Below are 17,033 nucleotides of genomic sequence, written 5' to 3'. Positions count from 1 at the left end.
GGGATGTTGTTTCTCCGTCTTCGTAACGTCCTTTTCCTGGTTTCAGTTGTTACCACGTCGAGGCTCTCGTTGCCAGCCCTGTCCATTTAAAGCATGTTCACGTTTACGTCCGGTGACAATGGTGCATGTTTTCCTTTCAGACTATCCCTGGAGGTTTCCCAACTCGACTACAGACTCCAATGTGGTCAAGTGGCTCTATGTTCCAGACTTCCACACCAGACCCAATTCATCGTTCCTCATCTGTATGTGTATCCGTGCAGCTTCGGAGATGAGTTGAACCACATTGTTATAATTACGCGGTGGTTCTGATACTGATGACTGTCATATGAGATTTCTCCTCTCCTCTTTTCTAGATGACTTCATGTTGCTGCTGTGTGCCTCTATGCAGAGGCAGGTCTTCGACGATGAGAACAAGGCGGCAGTCCGCCTCATGGCTGGAGACAACGTGGAGATCTGCAGAGACCTGGACGCAGCCTCTTTCAGCGTCCACAACCCCGTCCCCGACTTCATCCACTGCAGGTACAGCAGCTTACACTGACATCACACTGCAGCAGGAAGTGGCCCAAGTATTCCTATTAGGGCTCCGTGGATACAGTATATGGCAATGGATCCCAGATCTTGTATTTCAATACTTAGATTATTAGATTTTACATTAGATTCACTTGAAACAGTCGTCATAATTTTGGTGCAATTGGAGCCTGACTGAACCGACATTAACATGGAGGACAACAAAACGCTGAAATGGAAAGGAAGCCAAGGAGCTAAGGATTTTAGATTCTTACAATTACAGCAAAACAAGACACACTATAAAAAAAGATCTTATTTTTATCATATATTCATCTAAATATATCAAGTTTTTCCATTGTTTTAATTCAGTTCTACCAATGCAGACATGCCTGTGTTTGTGAAATTATTTTATCATATCATATTTTTCCTTCAGACTTCATTTGGTAAATGTTGAAGACCTCATAGATGCTAATGCTAATTTAAATTCTAAAATGCTATTTATAATGATCTCAGAAATTCTGAAAATAAGGATTTTAACATTAGATCTATTTAACTTAACCATATTAACACTATACATTTCTTTAAAAGCTCTGTTCACGTGATGATATGTCAGTGTTGCGTCTACGCGCCCACAAGCGGTTGACACTGTCAGTTAATGCAGCTTCAAAACAAAACGTGCACCTGGAATCACAGACAGGCCTCAAAATATCAAGTGCAGCTTTAAACCCATTGATGGGCTGAAAGGTAAAGGAAGCAGGCTGGTAACAGATGGTTGTCACGGTTTGGGTAAATTTGCATTAGAAAAGTTAAAAAACGTGTCATTCTCCCCAATTACAGCAACAACCTCAGAGGTACAGTCGAGTCAGATGCTTGCTGTGTACCCCAGCCTCTCCGTCGAGCTGCTTACAGAGAACTCAGTAGAAAACTGCTGTTGTACTTGGCTGCTAACTGTGTAACTGTAGAAATCTTAAGTGGAGTGGTGCTGAATAAGAACATACCCGCTCAGCAGATCTCTTATCCCAGATAAATAAAGGTAAGAAAAAACTGACAGATGACGGTAGCTCATGTCAGTAGCTTAGTGAGAGCTGTTATTGAACACCCGCTGTATACATAATTCAGAATTTTGGCTGTGGTCCGATATTTGAATCTCCAGCTAGATACTGACATTGCACATAAAAAAGGAGTGAAGACAGGGTTTTGAGAGGCAGAGCGAGTCAGAAAGACAGCGAGAGCATCCTGACCTGTCCACAGTCATTGATTATGTGCTCTTCACATTCCACTGTTTTTATGCACAAAGTGGACAAGTCTTTTATTAACGCACTCTGTGTCCATCAACAAGCCCTAGTAGAGAGAAAGAGAGCTGCACAGCCCGTCTGTCCACGCCACAGCAGCTCTGCACTTATTCCATCGTTTCCCTCCAGGATCAAATTACGGATACGGGGTGGGGGAGAAATCCATAATCCACAAAAACACTCTGTCCGTCACTCCGCGACGCAGACGCTTTTGCCCTGTACTCTAACTCAATAAATAGCTTTTAAGTATGGAAAAGGTATTTTCTCCCCCTGATGAAGACGGACACTCACTCAGCTATTCCGGCCCATCAACGCATCGTCCCATCCAAACCCACTTCATCAGAGCTGCTTCCTAAACGGTGCAGCCATTGTTGTGGTCCCGTGTTTTCCATCAAATTAACGCACATTGCTTCCTATGTTTGCACTCCACTCATCGTATCAGCGGGCTCTCACATGATAACACAGGATCCACACGCATGCTTTTAGCATGTTGGACACACGCAGGGCGCGCAGGAGTGTACCTGAGCTCAGCGACAGGAGTCGGGTTTCAGCTCTGGTTCGCGTTCATTGATCAGACTCTTACCGGTGTCCTGACACTAAGTGATACACTAAGTGTGATTGATGAGTGGATTATGCACGCAGCAGCAGAATGAACTGAAATGTTGTTTTGACTTTCATTCTGTGGTAAACATGCATCCTTGTTAGCAACTTAGCTCAGGTGACCGGGGTCCACGCTGTTTGCTTTCACCTTCATTTCAATCAAGAGAGACAAGTGAATGAAGTAAAGATAATTCTTTATTGTGACAGATGATATGTGATAATTAAGTCTTGTAGAAAGTTTTTGGTGGTTAGACTCTATGGAGTCCAGACACTGGTGGTGGTGGTGGCTGGTGACTCTGATGAAGCTGATGAATCCACAAAGACTGGGCAGCGATGGGGGGGTGGAGCAGTGAACATCCAGAGAGAGAGAGCGGATCATATTTAAAAGACAGCAGCAAGATGATTGGTAACAATGAAGGTGTGTCGCTGTGCTATTGGATAGATGTGACCAGCTGATGAGAACAGCTGATATCTCAGTGACAGCCCAGACAGTGACTGCAAGGAAATCGTGAGTGCGCCTGCTTGAGAGGAGTGAATGCAGGATAAACTTTACCAATAAAGCCACATTTGGCAAAACGTTTATATACGTCTGTCTGCACGTCTAATGCACTGAGCAGTGGAACTGAAGGTCTCCTTTCTAACCTTTTCCGCAGCTTTCAACCTGGACAACATGTCAATCTGTTAAATCTAGAATCCTTTTGTCAAATTAGTGCTGACGCATTGGTTTCACCACTGTCCTCCAGGTCCTACCTGGACATGCTGAAGGTCATCATGTTCAGCTACCTGTTCTGGTTTGTCCTCACCATCATCTTCATCACTGGGACCACGCGCATCAGCGTCTTCTGCATGGGCTACCTGGTGGCCTGTTTCTACTTCCTGCTCTTTGGTGGTGAGCTGTTGCTCAAACCAATCAAAAAGATCCTCCACTACTGGGACTTCCTGATCGCCTACAACATCTTTGTAATCACCATGAAGAACATTTTGTCTGTGAGTCGTCTATCTCAACTTGTACATCAAGTCCAGTGATTTAGATGTTGTCTGCATTAATGTGCATATTGTGTCTACGTATAAAATAAAGCGTCCTTGTTCTTAGATCCTGGCTTGTGGTTACATCAACTCTCTGATGAAGAATCACTGTTGGTTGATCCAGTTGTTCAGTCTGGGCTGCACCATCAAGGACTACAACATCGACACCAAGTGTGAGTACATTCAACATTTTACTTTAACAAGCAGGTATATAGCAACGAGTGTAAATCCTCACTCAGCTACAATTATTAGTCATACATGGCGTGTCGGTGCTGGATGGTGTGTCCAGGAGTGTGTTTCCCAAGACTCTGAAATTAAAGCCACACTCTGCCACAATACTCAGTGAAACTCAGTGATTTATTGTTATGGAAATTTCTTTAATAAAGTAAAGTTATTGCAGTATTTGCAAATGATTTGCAAATGGATCCCCAGTTTCTGAGGGAGAGAGATGACTGGAGTGAAGTCCAGCAGCCATAAGTCTACACAGAGTCTCGTATGTCACAGAGCGTTTGGTCATCCCAGAGACTAACACTTGTCCTTTAATCATGTCTCCGTCGCTCTTTGTCCTTGTTCTCCCTTCATAACTCCTGAGTTTCCTTCTCTGCATCCATCTGGTGAGGAACAGCTGAAGGGGACGTCTGACACGGCTTTGCCTCTGATAACGTTTAACACCTGCTGGAAACTCGTAGTTGTAGCAGTTCCAGCTTTAGAAAATAGATGAGACCACACTGTGCACTGAGCCAAAAGACAGCATAATGTAAGGCAGTGCACATAGTCGTAAAACATTAGAAAATAATTATCTAGTAAGAGTATGAATTTCACATACATTTATCAGAAACTAGCGATAACAGTCTGCATTAACATCCTTGAGCGTCTGTGGGGCTTACACTCTGAAATGTCCTCGCTTTCACCCGCTATTAGAGCCAATCACAATCAGGCTGACAGTAATGGTGATATTCTAACATCAAGTGCACAGCTGCTTGCATTCAAAGAGAAGAACTCATTTCAGATTAACGATTTTCATTCCGCTAATGAAATACTTTGGAACAAGTCGATAGCTCGAGTTTGTAAAATGAAATTGATGAAACGAGATTGTGTATGACTGTGTAATCCAGCTAATGAGGAGAGCTGCGAGGTGCCCAACAACGAGGCCGGCATCATCTGGGACAGCATCTGCTTCGCCTTCCTGCTGCTGCAGAGACGAGTCTTCATGAGTTACTACTTCCTCCATGTGGTGGCTGACATCAGGGCATCGCAGATCCTCGCGTCCAGGTACGCAGCTGAGGCTGAGGCTGAGCTGAGGCCCGCAGGTGCTGCTCTCATATTTCTAAAGGATTACTCCAACAGCTGAGGCAGGGCGGCAGGGCTTTTCCTGCCATGACATGATAAAAAGTCTGTTGTGAAAAAGGCCTATAAATGGGAACACGAGGGACTCTGTAAGGCTATCTAGACTCAGGTTTGCAAGATTCATTCATTCAGAAAGCAACCAGTAAAGTACAAGATAGACTTTCAACTGGGAAGACAAACCGGTGACCGGTGATCAATCAAACACGTCAGCCAAAGAATCCAAAATACTTCAATGTCAGAATAATGGGAACGATTTGTGTCTCTTCTGTGTAAGAACTCTGGAAGTTTGATAAAAGCCTAACTCCAATGTTCTGTTTGCGTAACAGAAACTAATGAGAAACATGCACCAGGAGAAATGTGCAGTTCAAGTCGGTGGTATTTCAGTAAAATTCAGCTTGGCTCCTTTTTTGATTGTCTTCCCCAGTATAGTTAAATCACAGTGATACGAATATGGAATCAATTTACCCTTTCAGGGGGTTGTATTGTGTAAATTTCCTTCCAAACGGCATGACAGATTTTAATTACTGTGTTTTTTTAAATTTTTGTTATTGTTTTGCCGTTAAACAGTAAAATTGGATCGAACCTTCACACGCTGACATTTGATTGGCCCCCGATGTGTGTGTGTTTCAGAGGGGCGGAGCTTTTCCAGGCCACTATAGTGAAGGCGGTGAGAGCCAGACTGGAGGAGGAGCGCAAGTCTGTGGAGCAGCTGAAGAGACAGTGAGATATTTGACTCTCTCCATGTTGTGCAATGCTGTGGTTTGGGTTTTTGTGTAACACTAGGGGACGTTTTAAAATTTGAATTTGATAAAGTATTGGCCGAGACTTTGTCTTTGGCAGTTGTCTTCCTCTGGGTTAGAGTTGATGCAGCAAATGTATTTAGAGCTGCTCTAGGACCAGTTCGGGTACAAAGGTTGTGTCTGAAAGAGGCAAAAGAGCACAAGAACCAAAGACATTGTTTGGAAGACAACATCTTCAGCATTGAAGAAAAAAAAAGATTTATTGCAGTTTTTGTACTGTGGGACTTTAAAATAGCTTTTTCCTGTGCTGCGTAATTCTTACTGTGATTGGTTATTTTTCTGTCATTTGAAAGATGGCTGTCGGTTGTTGTCATGTTGCCCTTGAAAAGACCAAAATTGCCCAAAACCAACCAACAATTTGTTTGTCTGCAGCGCTCTGTCCCAAACCCTTTGACTTCCGCTGGAGAAAAAAAATAAAAAATAGTCATAAATGTATAGTTTCATTTTTATGAAAGAGGCTCAGTCACTGCCCAAACAGCTAGCTGCTGTAGTTTATAGCAAATGTTGCTCAATGTAAACAGTGTGTTTGTCGGGGACTATTTTCAGCTGTGGATTAATGTACATTAGGCCTAATTTAATTCATAAGTAAGTAAACATGATTCAGAAAGCCACTTGAAATCTGGATTAAAAGCAGCTCCTGGCTCCATCTTTGCTGTTTCCAGGAAGCCGTCTCTCAGTATATCATACTACATAAAGTCAATGTATTTCCACCACTTACAGTTACCTCAGGAGTTACTCATCAGCTCTGATAACATCCACTCACCCGCTCTAATGAGCACTCCGCTGTTACATAACGTACACTAATTTCCATATGAAGGCTGGATGTTTATGTCAGTGTGTTGGGCCGTCGGTGATGTTCCTCTGTGTCGATACTTCGTGTCTCTCCGCTGTCTCTCTGATCTAATCAGGATGGAGCGCATTAAGGTGAGGCAGCAAAAATTTAAGAGGGGCAAGGAGAAGATGCTGAGCATTGCGCAGGAGTCTGGAGAAGGACAGACCCTCGTCCAGCCTGAGGAGGATGATGATGATGATGGTATGATGAAGGCTGCCAGGGGCATCTCTCTGTGCGGTCAATGTTAGAAAACCTGGTGTTCAGGTCATTTGATTACTTGTAGTTCTGAAGGAAGATGGGTGAGAGTGTGTTAATCAACCTAATTCATCAACATATGTTGTGAAATGATGCATTTTCATTCGTATTTGATCCTTAAAGCAGAGTGAAAATATGCCTTGAAGTTTGCAGAAAAAATCATTTTCTTATCAAATGTTGCATTGCTGTATTTGTGAAATTTTAGGAGCACAGCGAGCGAAAGCCAAGACCAAAAAAAAGCAGTGGTGGAGGCCGTGGGTTGACCATGCTTCCAGTAGGTTGACCCCCAACCCCCCCTTTTTTCTCTTCCTCCACTCTGATTGGCCCTTGTGTCCTTGACCAGAACGCTGAGGATTCCCATACTGTCCCTGGGCTCTGAAGGCACCAACACACAGTAGCCTTGCTCCATCCAGACTTTAGTCATTTTCTGTCTCTATTTAAGGGCCCTTGTTAACCTTTAGCTCTCATCCAGCTGTGCACAGCGTGCGTAGAAGCACTTCAAGACCACTTACAAAACCGTGTCAGTGTCGGTGCGAAGCAGGGTTGCCTTAAATAGACACGATGAGATAATGAAGAAAGAGAAAATGACTAACGGCTGGAGGTTTGTACTCGACGTTGTTGAAAACATAAACACCATCATCAGTCTCCTAAAGGGCCCACAGTAGAGAATCGCTCTGTCGTAGAACGTTTTCACGCAAAGATATGAAAGTCGACTCGCCTTTATTCTCAGTACTGGAATAAAGGATGAAGGGTTTGTTCATTCTTTGCCTGCAGACATGATCACCAAACAGGTGCTAGGCTGGAGAAAATAAAACAGCAGAGCGGAGCACCGATTGGATATTTAAAAAGACGACCTCTGTGGTCTCTTTATGGTGAAAAAAACATCTTTCTGAGTCGATGCAGCGGTTGCCTGTTTGGTTTGACCTCATGTCTCATATGGTATTCCACCCCCACATGACATTTTCAAATTATTTCTCCATTTTATCTCTTTGTCATTTGATGTTTCATCTCCATATCCCAGCATCCTCCCTCACCTCCTGCCCACTGTGGTTCTGTTCAAGGACATAAGTCAGCCTTGTCTATCCCATTGCTTCTGACACTTAACTAGTGCAGACATTTGCTCTGTCAAATAGCTTAAAGGCATAACAGTCTTGAATAGACACTCTCCATTGTGCTTTGTGCTCAGAGTTACGTCAGTCATACTAACATTAATGATTCGTTGTGTGTTTTCTGCATTTTCTGTTTCATCCTCTCGTGTCTCTGATGTTTTTTAAAAGTGTGTCTGCATCACGACTTACAGTAGAGACAATTAAATGTTTGATTTGTAGTGAACTGCATAGAGTTTACAGGTAAACGCTCTGATTTTCCTCTCTGCAGATCTTCCTCTCAGCAAGTGAACCTCCTCTGAACCTCATTTTGATGTTGTGAAAACCATGAATGAGCTCAGCCTCTGTTTGAATGTAACAACACTTTACCCTCTGCCCCCTCAGTGGTTAGAAGTGGAGACTATTACTTGTTTGAAACTGACAGTGAGGAAGAGGAGGAGGAGGAGGAGAAAAAAGACGATGAACCGCCAAAGAAGTCGGCGTTTCAGGTGACTTCGAGTAGTGCCTCGCTTTTCCATCAGCTTGGTCATTTAGTCACGTGATTACATGTTTTTGTTATTGATGGGAATCTTTCATTATAGAAAAGGTAAATAAGAACATTAAAGCACCGTACAGTACTGGCACATTACTTGAATATTTACGTTTACTGTCTCCAGCTACAGTATCAAACTAAAAGTACTGACTCTCCAGTAAAATGTCGCCTGTGCATGATATATTATCAGCCTCAGCTGAGATGCATAGTCTGAACGCCTGGTATACATGACCAAAGAATATTTCTAAAACCTCAATAATATCAATATTAGGCCTAACCAGAATGTGCTGTTTACATGACCTGAATGTTTTCATATTTGGAATAAGTGTGGAATATTAGTGTGCATGGAAATGTAGTCATTGTGTCAGCAGAATTTAGATATTATTGTTATGAAGGACACAAGGCTTTGAATACTTGCATTCGGGAGTGTGTAATGAACTGTGCATGTTCACCTGTACAGTATCCTGGACTACAAAATCCTCTCTTCACTGCCTCCTAACACATTTAACCCCCGTTGTTTTTCATGATATTGCTAATAATCTACTAATCCTCTCCCACTCTGTTGTTTCTCTGTAGCGAGCTATTGGGAAGTTTGTCTCTGCTGTTCTGGCTTTGCCCAAGTCAATCATTAAGCTGCCTAGAACTATACTGCAGTATGTGGTCAAGGCAGGAAAGGTACTCACCATCAGAACTAACACAGCTTGCTCTCTGTATGAACATCTGACACTTTTAAGTAGCGACTGACGCCACAGCAAGCTGCCTTTCCAGCTCATGTCTGGTGCTTTGATCCGCGTCACAGACGGATGCTGATTTGGAATAAATCATCAAACATGAACTGGAGATGCTTTTGCATGTTATCATCTGGCTGATTGGCTTGAAGTGGGTTGCATGAAGCGGAGCTTTATTCTGACGAGGTGTTGGTTGTGTTTCCTGTCTGGTTTGATCTGTTCGTGGGGTCTCCTTTGAGCTTCGAGCGTTTGTGAGTTATCATGATCAGCGAAGCAACAGCAGTATTAGCAGTTAGCATTTGGGCCTCGTCTCTCAGTGTCACACTGGAGGTTTTGCATGTTTCAGTGCATTATCTGAAAAAATGTTAATTCTTAACAAGACCGCCGGCTATTTTCTTTGGTATACCGTAAGTTTTAAGAATATGAGATCACGTTTGTTTTATTAAAGTAATTTCTGGACTATTGAATATGTTGGTGTTGGTCCGTGTTGATGCATTCAAGGAAGAGTCTCAATGTTTAAATGTTATGTTGAAATCCTTTCGAAAAGTTAAGGTATTGGGGCTTTTTTTGTGTCAATGATTCGTAATTGATTGATTGGCTAAAACATGCAAAGCCACCTTAAATTGTTGTTTAAAATTCCCATTTGCTGTTGTTGTTCTTGCATAATTTACCTCCTCTTCTTCACATCCTTTTATTGATACTAAACTCCTTCCCTCTTCTCTCCAGTTTCTTTATCACGCCTGGATCACAGACCCCAAAGCTGCCCTGAGGGCACGAGGCAAGGAGAAACGCAAATTTTGGAAAAAATACACCAAGGGAGTCAGACACAGAAAAAGCAAGAAAGACGGTAAGCAAGTTCTAACGACAAAAAAGCACTCGCATGAAACAAACTTTAACGTTAGTTGTTTGAAAGTTTTCTGTGTACTTCCTGTACTTCAGCAGGTCATGTGGCCATAGAGGTTGGTGAGCTCTCAGATGGGCAGGGAGAGGAGAACAAGAAGTCTGGTGGTCCAGGTTGGTTAACAGGAAGTGTTTTGGTTGAGTCCCATCCAGAGAAAATAGGACTCGTCGGCATTCGAGCTTTTGCCTGTGAAGTTCAGTCATGTCAGCTTGTCAGCATAAATTCTTCATATCAACATGAAAATCTGCTGTTTCTCACTCACCTCAGGAGCCAATTTGCAAGTTCTTTAGTGCACCTAGAAAGTTTTAATTCTGTGGTTTTGAAATTGTAATATACTGTAACGCGTTTTGCGTCCTATGTCCTCCCTCAGACAACATCATCAAGCGAGTGTTCAACATCATCAAGTTCACCTGGGTGCTCTTCCAGACGACGGTGGACAGCTTCACCAAGTGGATGAATGACATGTGCAGAGAGTACATCGACATCTCCACTGTGCTGCGCATAGAGCGCTGCATGCTGACCAGAGAGGTCAAGAAGGTACCGAGAACCTACACATTTTGACATGTAGAAGAAGAGTTACCTTAGTATGTATATGAGCTTACTGATGGACATTAGTGTGATTAAGAGAAGTAGTAAATGATTAACTCCTCTCCTCCTACCAGGGTAACGTGCCGTCCAGAGAGAGCATCCACGTCTACTACCAGAAGGCCATGAGGCTCAACATGTCCAGGCAGGCTAGTATGGATCGGCTAAGCGAGGACGAGTCGGCCTCGGGCTCCACCAGGGTCCGAAGAAGGCGAGGAGGCTACCGCATGGAGAGCCAGGACTCCACAGCCTCCAGAGACACCATATCCAGGTATGCACAGCCTGATGGTGGTCAAATCAGCAACGAAATGTTTTGGAGAGTGTTTACCAGAGCTGAGAGAGACAACAATAGACTCTCACTTCATGAAGTCTTCATGTTTGTACCCGGTCTGGAATTGAGGAATTAATATCATGTCATGGTTATCATCACATTGAGGCATTTCATCCTCATTCTTTACTGCATCTTGTCATTTAATGAGGTAAACATGAAGTTTCCTGCTCATTTTAAACATTATGGTTAAATGCTTTTATTGCACAGTACACGAGGAATCTCCTGTCTGTGTAACCTAACATAGACGCCATCTCATCCTTCTCATCACTGATCATTGCATCTGTCACTCTCACCACCTCTCAGTGCCTTCACGGAGGCAACCACACTGTTTTCTCGCCAATCCACCCTGGAAGACCTCGATGGCATGCCAGAGTGCATTCCCAAAACCAGCGAGCGCGCCAGGCCCAAACTGCGTAAGATGTATGGCCTGGACGTGTCCAATTCATCAATGGACAGTGGCAGCAGCTTCATGTCCAGGTGCCTGGCCTCTGCATCACATCTGTGTTAACTGTCATTGTCACTGTCATGAGAAAAGATGATTGACTTTCAGTTGAATCACTGCATGACATTTCTATAACCATTAATACATCCTGTCGAAAAGCCAAAGATTAACAGAATAAAAAAGAAATGCATGTCCTGTTTCCATTTAATCACCGCAAGGTTTTCACCCAGTAACAGTGAATTTTATAGTTTATGGTCGGTTCCTCCTCAGCAATCATCTTGCTCTTATTTAGTTGGAATAAACATCACACTTCAGCTTACATGCATACTTCAGTTTATTCTGTCACACTTCACTTTAACCACCTTATTTAGCATTTATAAACAGTATATAAACATTTCATAAATGGTTTATGTCACACTGTGATGCAGTTGTAAGCAGATGTAAGTGTTTGTTAATGTGTTTGTCAGCATCTGTAACACGGATCATTAATGACAGTATAGTACTGGTAAACACAATAGAGAAGACCATTTCTTAAATGTTTATTTTTTAAAGTTGCTTTCCTTTTTTAAAGGAAAAATATTCATCTATGTCAGACCCTAGTATGGCGTAAAAAATCGAATTCCAGTTAATCAGGTGTATTAAAGATAAAAAGGCTTTGATAAATATGGTTTTCCTGTATTCCTTGTATTTTAAATATACACCTGTGCATATTCTGAGGAAGGCAAGAGTGCAGATTTTATTCTGAATCACTTGTGAGACAGAATTTAGTTTTTTAACTTTAAGGACGATGTGAACAGACTCCCCTGCTGTTTCTGTCCCCTGCAGTGAAGCGACCCAGTGCATCACTCTCTACTCCAGACAGGGCACCACAGACACCATAGAAGAAGTGGAGGATGAGCAAGATCAAGGCGAAGACAAGCAGCAGGTTCCCCTGAGATCCCAACAGCAAGACGAGAGCGAGGGGGCCGAGGGCTGTCCGTGGAGCGACGGAGAGCCCAGGGAGAAAGAGGAGGAGGGTGAGGGCCAGGAGGGGCTGGAGGATGAGGAGGAAGATGATGAACCAAGGGACCAGGAGAGCCAAGAGAGAGAGCAGGCTCCCTGGGAGTCCTTTGGCCCAGATGAGGGCCCCTCCCTCAGGCCGGAGGAGGCAGAGTCTGCTTCTTCTGCCCAGGAGAAGGAGTTCATGACTGAGAGTGAGGACGGAGGAGGGCAGCAGGACTTCATGCAGACAGAGGCGAGAGCGGGGCTCCTCTACACCCCTGATACAGACGCTTCTAAAACGTCTGACGCTGACGTGCCTCCCAGCTACAGCAAAGCGGTCAGCTTTGACCGTCTGGAAGTTAGCGATGATGAGAGTGACATGGACAGGAAGAGGCGCATGATTATGACCTCCGACAGCCGCTCAGACAGCAGGTCAGACATCATGTTGCCCTCAATGACCACTGAGCTGACGGCCAGCGAACTGCTGCTCAACAAGTAAGTCCAGAAACAGCTGAAGCCTGTTGAGCATGAAGCTGCTACTGAATGCTTCATTTTTCATTTTTACCTGACTTTAATCATAACTTGTTGAGTGATGTTACACTTTAGACTATTAAATTTTGGCAACTGTGGTTGAGAAGTTTTGCATATTTTACTAAATTAACAAAAAAAATGTTGTCATTGTAAAAGTAAAATGTTAAAGCAAGTATGGCTCAGATATTGTCACCAGAAATTTCAAATGATTAACTGCTGCACATCCCACAACAACAACAACAACAACAGAAACCAGACTTTCAGGTCCTCCTCCCTGAGGCTGTCTGTGATTGAGGTGCACTAGTAAAAGTCATCAGGAGACGGTGGGCCTCTGGGCACAGACAGGTGAAAGACCCCTCAGCAAGAGCAAGACACTCAGACTGAAAGAAACGGTTCTTTTGTGTCTCTTTGTAGTCGTGTGGTTGTTTTGCGTCTCTTTGCGGTCGTTTTACTTTTGCTGTGAAGCCCCTCGCTCAGTAGGCCCAGTCAGTAATCCCTCCATGCGACTGAATCGGTCCATCTCTCTGTGTCTGTCCAGGATGTTTTATGATGAGGAGCTGGAGCAGTCCGATAGATTCTACCAAAGGCAGCCTCTGATCCTCCAGCTCTGCTACGCCCTCTACAACATGCTGGTGGCCCACTCAGAGATGGTGTGCTACCTGGTCATCATCATCAACCACATGGTGTCGGCCTCCTGCGCCACCCTGGTCCTTCCCATCACCATCTTCCTCTGGGCCATGCTATCAGTGCCCCGGCCCAGCAAGCGCTACTGGATGACTGCCATCATCTATACTGAGGTACAGACAGACACCAAGATGTCTTCTTCAAGACGTCAGCCTTTCAAAACATTCACAATTTGAAAACCTGACAGCATTTTGTTTTCCACGCAGGTCACCATCGTCATCAAGTACTTCTTCCAGTTTGGCTTCTTCCCCTTCAACCAGAACAAAGTAGATAAGAGCAAACCATATCACCCTCCCAACATCATCGGTGTGGAGAAGAAGGACGGTTACGTCCACTACGACTTGATCCAGTTGCTGGCTCTCTTCTTCCACAGATCCATCCTGAAGGTACCTGCAAACGCAGCATATCTGGACAACGTTAACAATTTCCATGAAAAGAACAAAACCAAAAATGGATTAATCCTATCCTTAATTACCATTTTCATGTGTTTTTCTGACTGAGAAATCTAGAATATGGCCAGATTTGTCAGATCAGCCTGTTTTTGTCCCCGATCGCTTACACTGGAAATGCAATAGGAGGGGATCATTTAATCAGCAGTATGAACAGGAGGATCTAAGCAAGACAAACACGTCTTCAGTGTCCTGATGGCACCTGACTATCATTTTAAGACAGACTTGAGAAATGGTGAACCTGATGCCAGTGTTTTTAAATGGCGGTGGTAATACTCTGTACTCACTATCCTGTGCTGATTTTCACTATCTTGAAATGTCTCATCTGTAATCAGGCCACAAAATTACAGCAATTCTCTGTTTGAAGCTCCCCTGAAACACCAGCTATTTTATCTCTTTATTTAATTGAAGGGAAATTTTACAGCGCATTGCTTCCCTATGGTATAATTATTAATGAATTTCCAGACAACCGAAAAGCAAAAAGAAAATATGTGCAGAGAAAATGAAATTTCTGTGATTGATTATGCGCCTGTGGTCAGGGGGGAACACCTGTTACATTAGCTTTTAGCAGCACAGGGTGTAGAAACGGTGAATATTGATCAGATTTAGATATAAATATGATTCGACATTTTTCCTCCTTTTTCCACCTGCAGTGTCACGGCCTGTGGGACGAGGACGACCCCAAAGAAAAGAAAGAGGCGCCTCGTCAGAGTGAGTCAGAGGACGAGGGGAAAGACAAGGAGGAGCAGGATCGGGAGTCTGAACCCACTTCCTCGCTGATCAGTGAGAGGCGAGGCTCCACTCACACCTTGAGATCCCTAAATTTTGGGACCTCCATTGATTCAGGACAAGTGCAGGTGCACTACCCGCAGCAGCAGACCTACCAGCGACGCAAGAGCTCCAGCGGAGGCTCGCACATTTCTCACCGCTCCCTCCACTCCTCTGCAAGGTCCAAGAGAGGTGAAGATCTTTGTCTGTTGTGTGTTTCCTACTGCTAACTCGACAGCTGGTTCAAAACATGAGACTGAATGGGCAAAGTCAACAATTCACACACTTCCATTAAAGCAAAGACCTGAGAGTAGTGTGTCATTTTCTCTAACAGCGATGATAAATAGAAGGAATCCTCTGGGTTTGCATCACAAAATAACTACATTTCCTGTGGTCTCTAGCCTTGACCCTTGGATCTTATCTCTGGGCTTGTGAATCTCAGGCTGTGTCCGTGCCTCAGTGTCGCGCCACGGTTCATTTACAGCTCGAAATGTAAATTGTTTTCCACAGGAAGCACCGCTTCCAAAAACAGCAGCCGCAAGGATGGCAGCGAGGCCAGCGTCCATCAGAAGACCCGCAAACAGATGATCATGGAGAAGCTGAAGGAGCAGCTCTTCAAAGGAAAAGCTTTCATCATAAAGCGGTACAATGAAACATGGCAGGGTCATAAAAGTTGAGGCAGCTGTGTTTTTTGGTCTGTTTATCTCCGCCCACGGCGGCTTACTGACAATACAAGAGTGTGTGTAACTTTGTGATCCGTCGAGGAAGTATCGAGACGAATAATGGAGGATGCACTGTGATGCGAGTGACAGAGCAGCTAAATCCTTTCAGGGGTCTAAATTTAGGCCTTTAATTACTGCATTCCCGTTAGGCCAGTCAGAGTAATTTTTGTAAGTGCTGTTATTGTTATTGTACTAAATTTAATCACAGCGGGACAAGTGGTTTCTGAGATATTACATCGAGAGCAGTAATTCAGACGCGCAGAGGATTTTTTAATCAGTTAGGTCTTTTCACAATAAAACCATGAGTATTTCTTTAACCTTTATTTAACCATCAGATCCTCACTTTTCAATTAAAGCTGAGCTACTGAGTGTAAAAGCTCTTTAAGAACTGACGTCGATCACCTGTCGCGTGGCTCAAAGTGACATCGTTTCTTTGTAGGTTCATGGAGATCTACCTTCCCATGAGGCAGTTCTTCCATAACCTGATCCATCCAGAGTACAGCGCGGTCACAGACGTCTACGTGCTGATGTTCCTCGCCGACACGGTCGACTTCATCATCATTGTGTTCGGATTCTGGGCGTTTGGTGTAGGTTCAAGTGATTATTTTCACCCGAAACCATGAACACAATCACTTCTGACAGCCCTTAACGTGTACGCGTATCCCTTCCAGAAACACTCAGCGGCAGACATCACGTCGTCTCTGTCGGAGGATCAGGTGCCGGGAGCTTTCCTGGTCATGGTCTTGATCCAGTTTGGGACCATGGTGGTGGACCGGGCCCTGTACCTCAGAAAGTCCGTCATGGGAAAGGTCATCTTCCAGGTCATCCTGCTCTTTGGCATCCACTTCTGGATGTTCTTCATCCTGCCAGGAGTCACAGAAAAGTAAGATCTTTCAAGGTTTAGTGTCTTTATTAATTTGACTTCAGTTCAATCATTTGAGGTTATTCAGGCTTTGAGATCTTTGGTTCATGCCCTCCATCTGTCTGCCTGTTACTACTCAAATAAAGAAAAACATGTTCGAACATTTTTACATTCAGAGAGTTTTACATCCAAAAGGAACGTGTTTATTCCTTTTTTGCTTTGCAGTCAAGTCATTTTGTTTTCAAAGCTTAAAATAATCTGAATATTTGAGATTCTTTGTGTTTCCTGTAAATGACCAAAGAATCAAACTTCCTCATCCTTCAGTTTTACAATCTGTCGCTTCTCTTCCCCTCATAGGCGTTTCAGCGAGAACATAGTCGCTCAGATGTGGTATTTTGTCAAGTGCGTCTACTTCGGACTGTCGGCCTATCAGATCCGCTGTGGTTACCCCACCCGTGTTTTGGGAAACTTCCTCACCAAGAGCTACAATTATGTCAACCTCTTCCTGTTTCAAGGGTGAGTTACGCTGGGAAAGTATCATTTCTTCCAGCTGGGCAAACAGGTCCAAGGCTCCGGTCATGTCGGGGTTGACAACCAGCTGCTGCTGCAAGAATGGAAAGAGACGGAGCAAATTACACCTGGAGTCATTTATTACACAAAAATGTGTAAATGAGATATTTGTTAAAGGGGCCGCTGACGTTTATAATCGTCAGTTTTCAGCTCGTCCGTGAGCTGAAATGATCAGTCGGTTA

At 43.8% G+C, this 17,033-nt stretch overlaps 1 protein-coding gene across 3 annotated transcripts in view; it reads left to right on the top strand.

The window, feature by feature from the left end:
• Window positions 1–17,033, top strand: part of piezo2b (piezo-type mechanosensitive ion channel component 2b) — a 78,449-nt gene that overhangs the window by 52,583 nt on the left and 8,833 nt on the right. Inside the window, exons 24-46 of one of the 3 annotated variants that reach the window (XM_076744537.1) lie at window positions 141–242; window positions 354–519; window positions 3,143–3,386; window positions 3,493–3,598; window positions 4,541–4,697; window positions 5,403–5,492; window positions 6,481–6,605; window positions 6,865–6,933; window positions 8,150–8,253; window positions 8,874–8,972; window positions 9,752–9,872; window positions 9,965–10,039; window positions 10,297–10,463; window positions 10,589–10,782; window positions 11,146–11,319; window positions 12,110–12,760; window positions 13,335–13,593; window positions 13,687–13,866; window positions 14,583–14,889; window positions 15,208–15,340; window positions 15,859–16,006; window positions 16,091–16,302; window positions 16,639–16,797. In XM_076744537.1, coding sequence (XP_076600652.1) covers window positions 141–242; window positions 354–519; window positions 3,143–3,386; window positions 3,493–3,598; window positions 4,541–4,697; window positions 5,403–5,492; window positions 6,481–6,605; window positions 6,865–6,933; window positions 8,150–8,253; window positions 8,874–8,972; window positions 9,752–9,872; window positions 9,965–10,039; window positions 10,297–10,463; window positions 10,589–10,782; window positions 11,146–11,319; window positions 12,110–12,760; window positions 13,335–13,593; window positions 13,687–13,866; window positions 14,583–14,889; window positions 15,208–15,340; window positions 15,859–16,006; window positions 16,091–16,302; window positions 16,639–16,797 — 4,042 coding nt within the window. The remainder of the gene's footprint in view (window positions 1–140; window positions 243–353; window positions 520–3,142; window positions 3,387–3,492; window positions 3,599–4,540; window positions 4,698–5,402; window positions 5,493–6,480; window positions 6,606–6,864; window positions 6,934–8,149; window positions 8,254–8,873; window positions 8,973–9,751; window positions 9,873–9,964; window positions 10,040–10,296; window positions 10,464–10,588; window positions 10,783–11,145; window positions 11,320–12,109; window positions 12,761–13,334; window positions 13,594–13,686; window positions 13,867–14,582; window positions 14,890–15,207; window positions 15,341–15,858; window positions 16,007–16,090; window positions 16,303–16,638; window positions 16,798–17,033) is intronic. The other 2 variants (XM_076744538.1, XM_076744540.1) reach the window with 2 other exon arrangements.

The sequence above is a fragment of the Chaetodon auriga genome, chromosome 12 (genome assembly GCF_051107435.1).
Source record: "Chaetodon auriga isolate fChaAug3 chromosome 12, fChaAug3.hap1, whole genome shotgun sequence".
Lineage (NCBI taxonomy): Eukaryota > Metazoa > Chordata > Actinopteri > Chaetodontiformes > Chaetodontidae > Chaetodon > Chaetodon auriga.
Note: the sequence above shows the minus strand (reverse complement) of the source record. Positions and strands in the feature narration are given on the sequence as shown.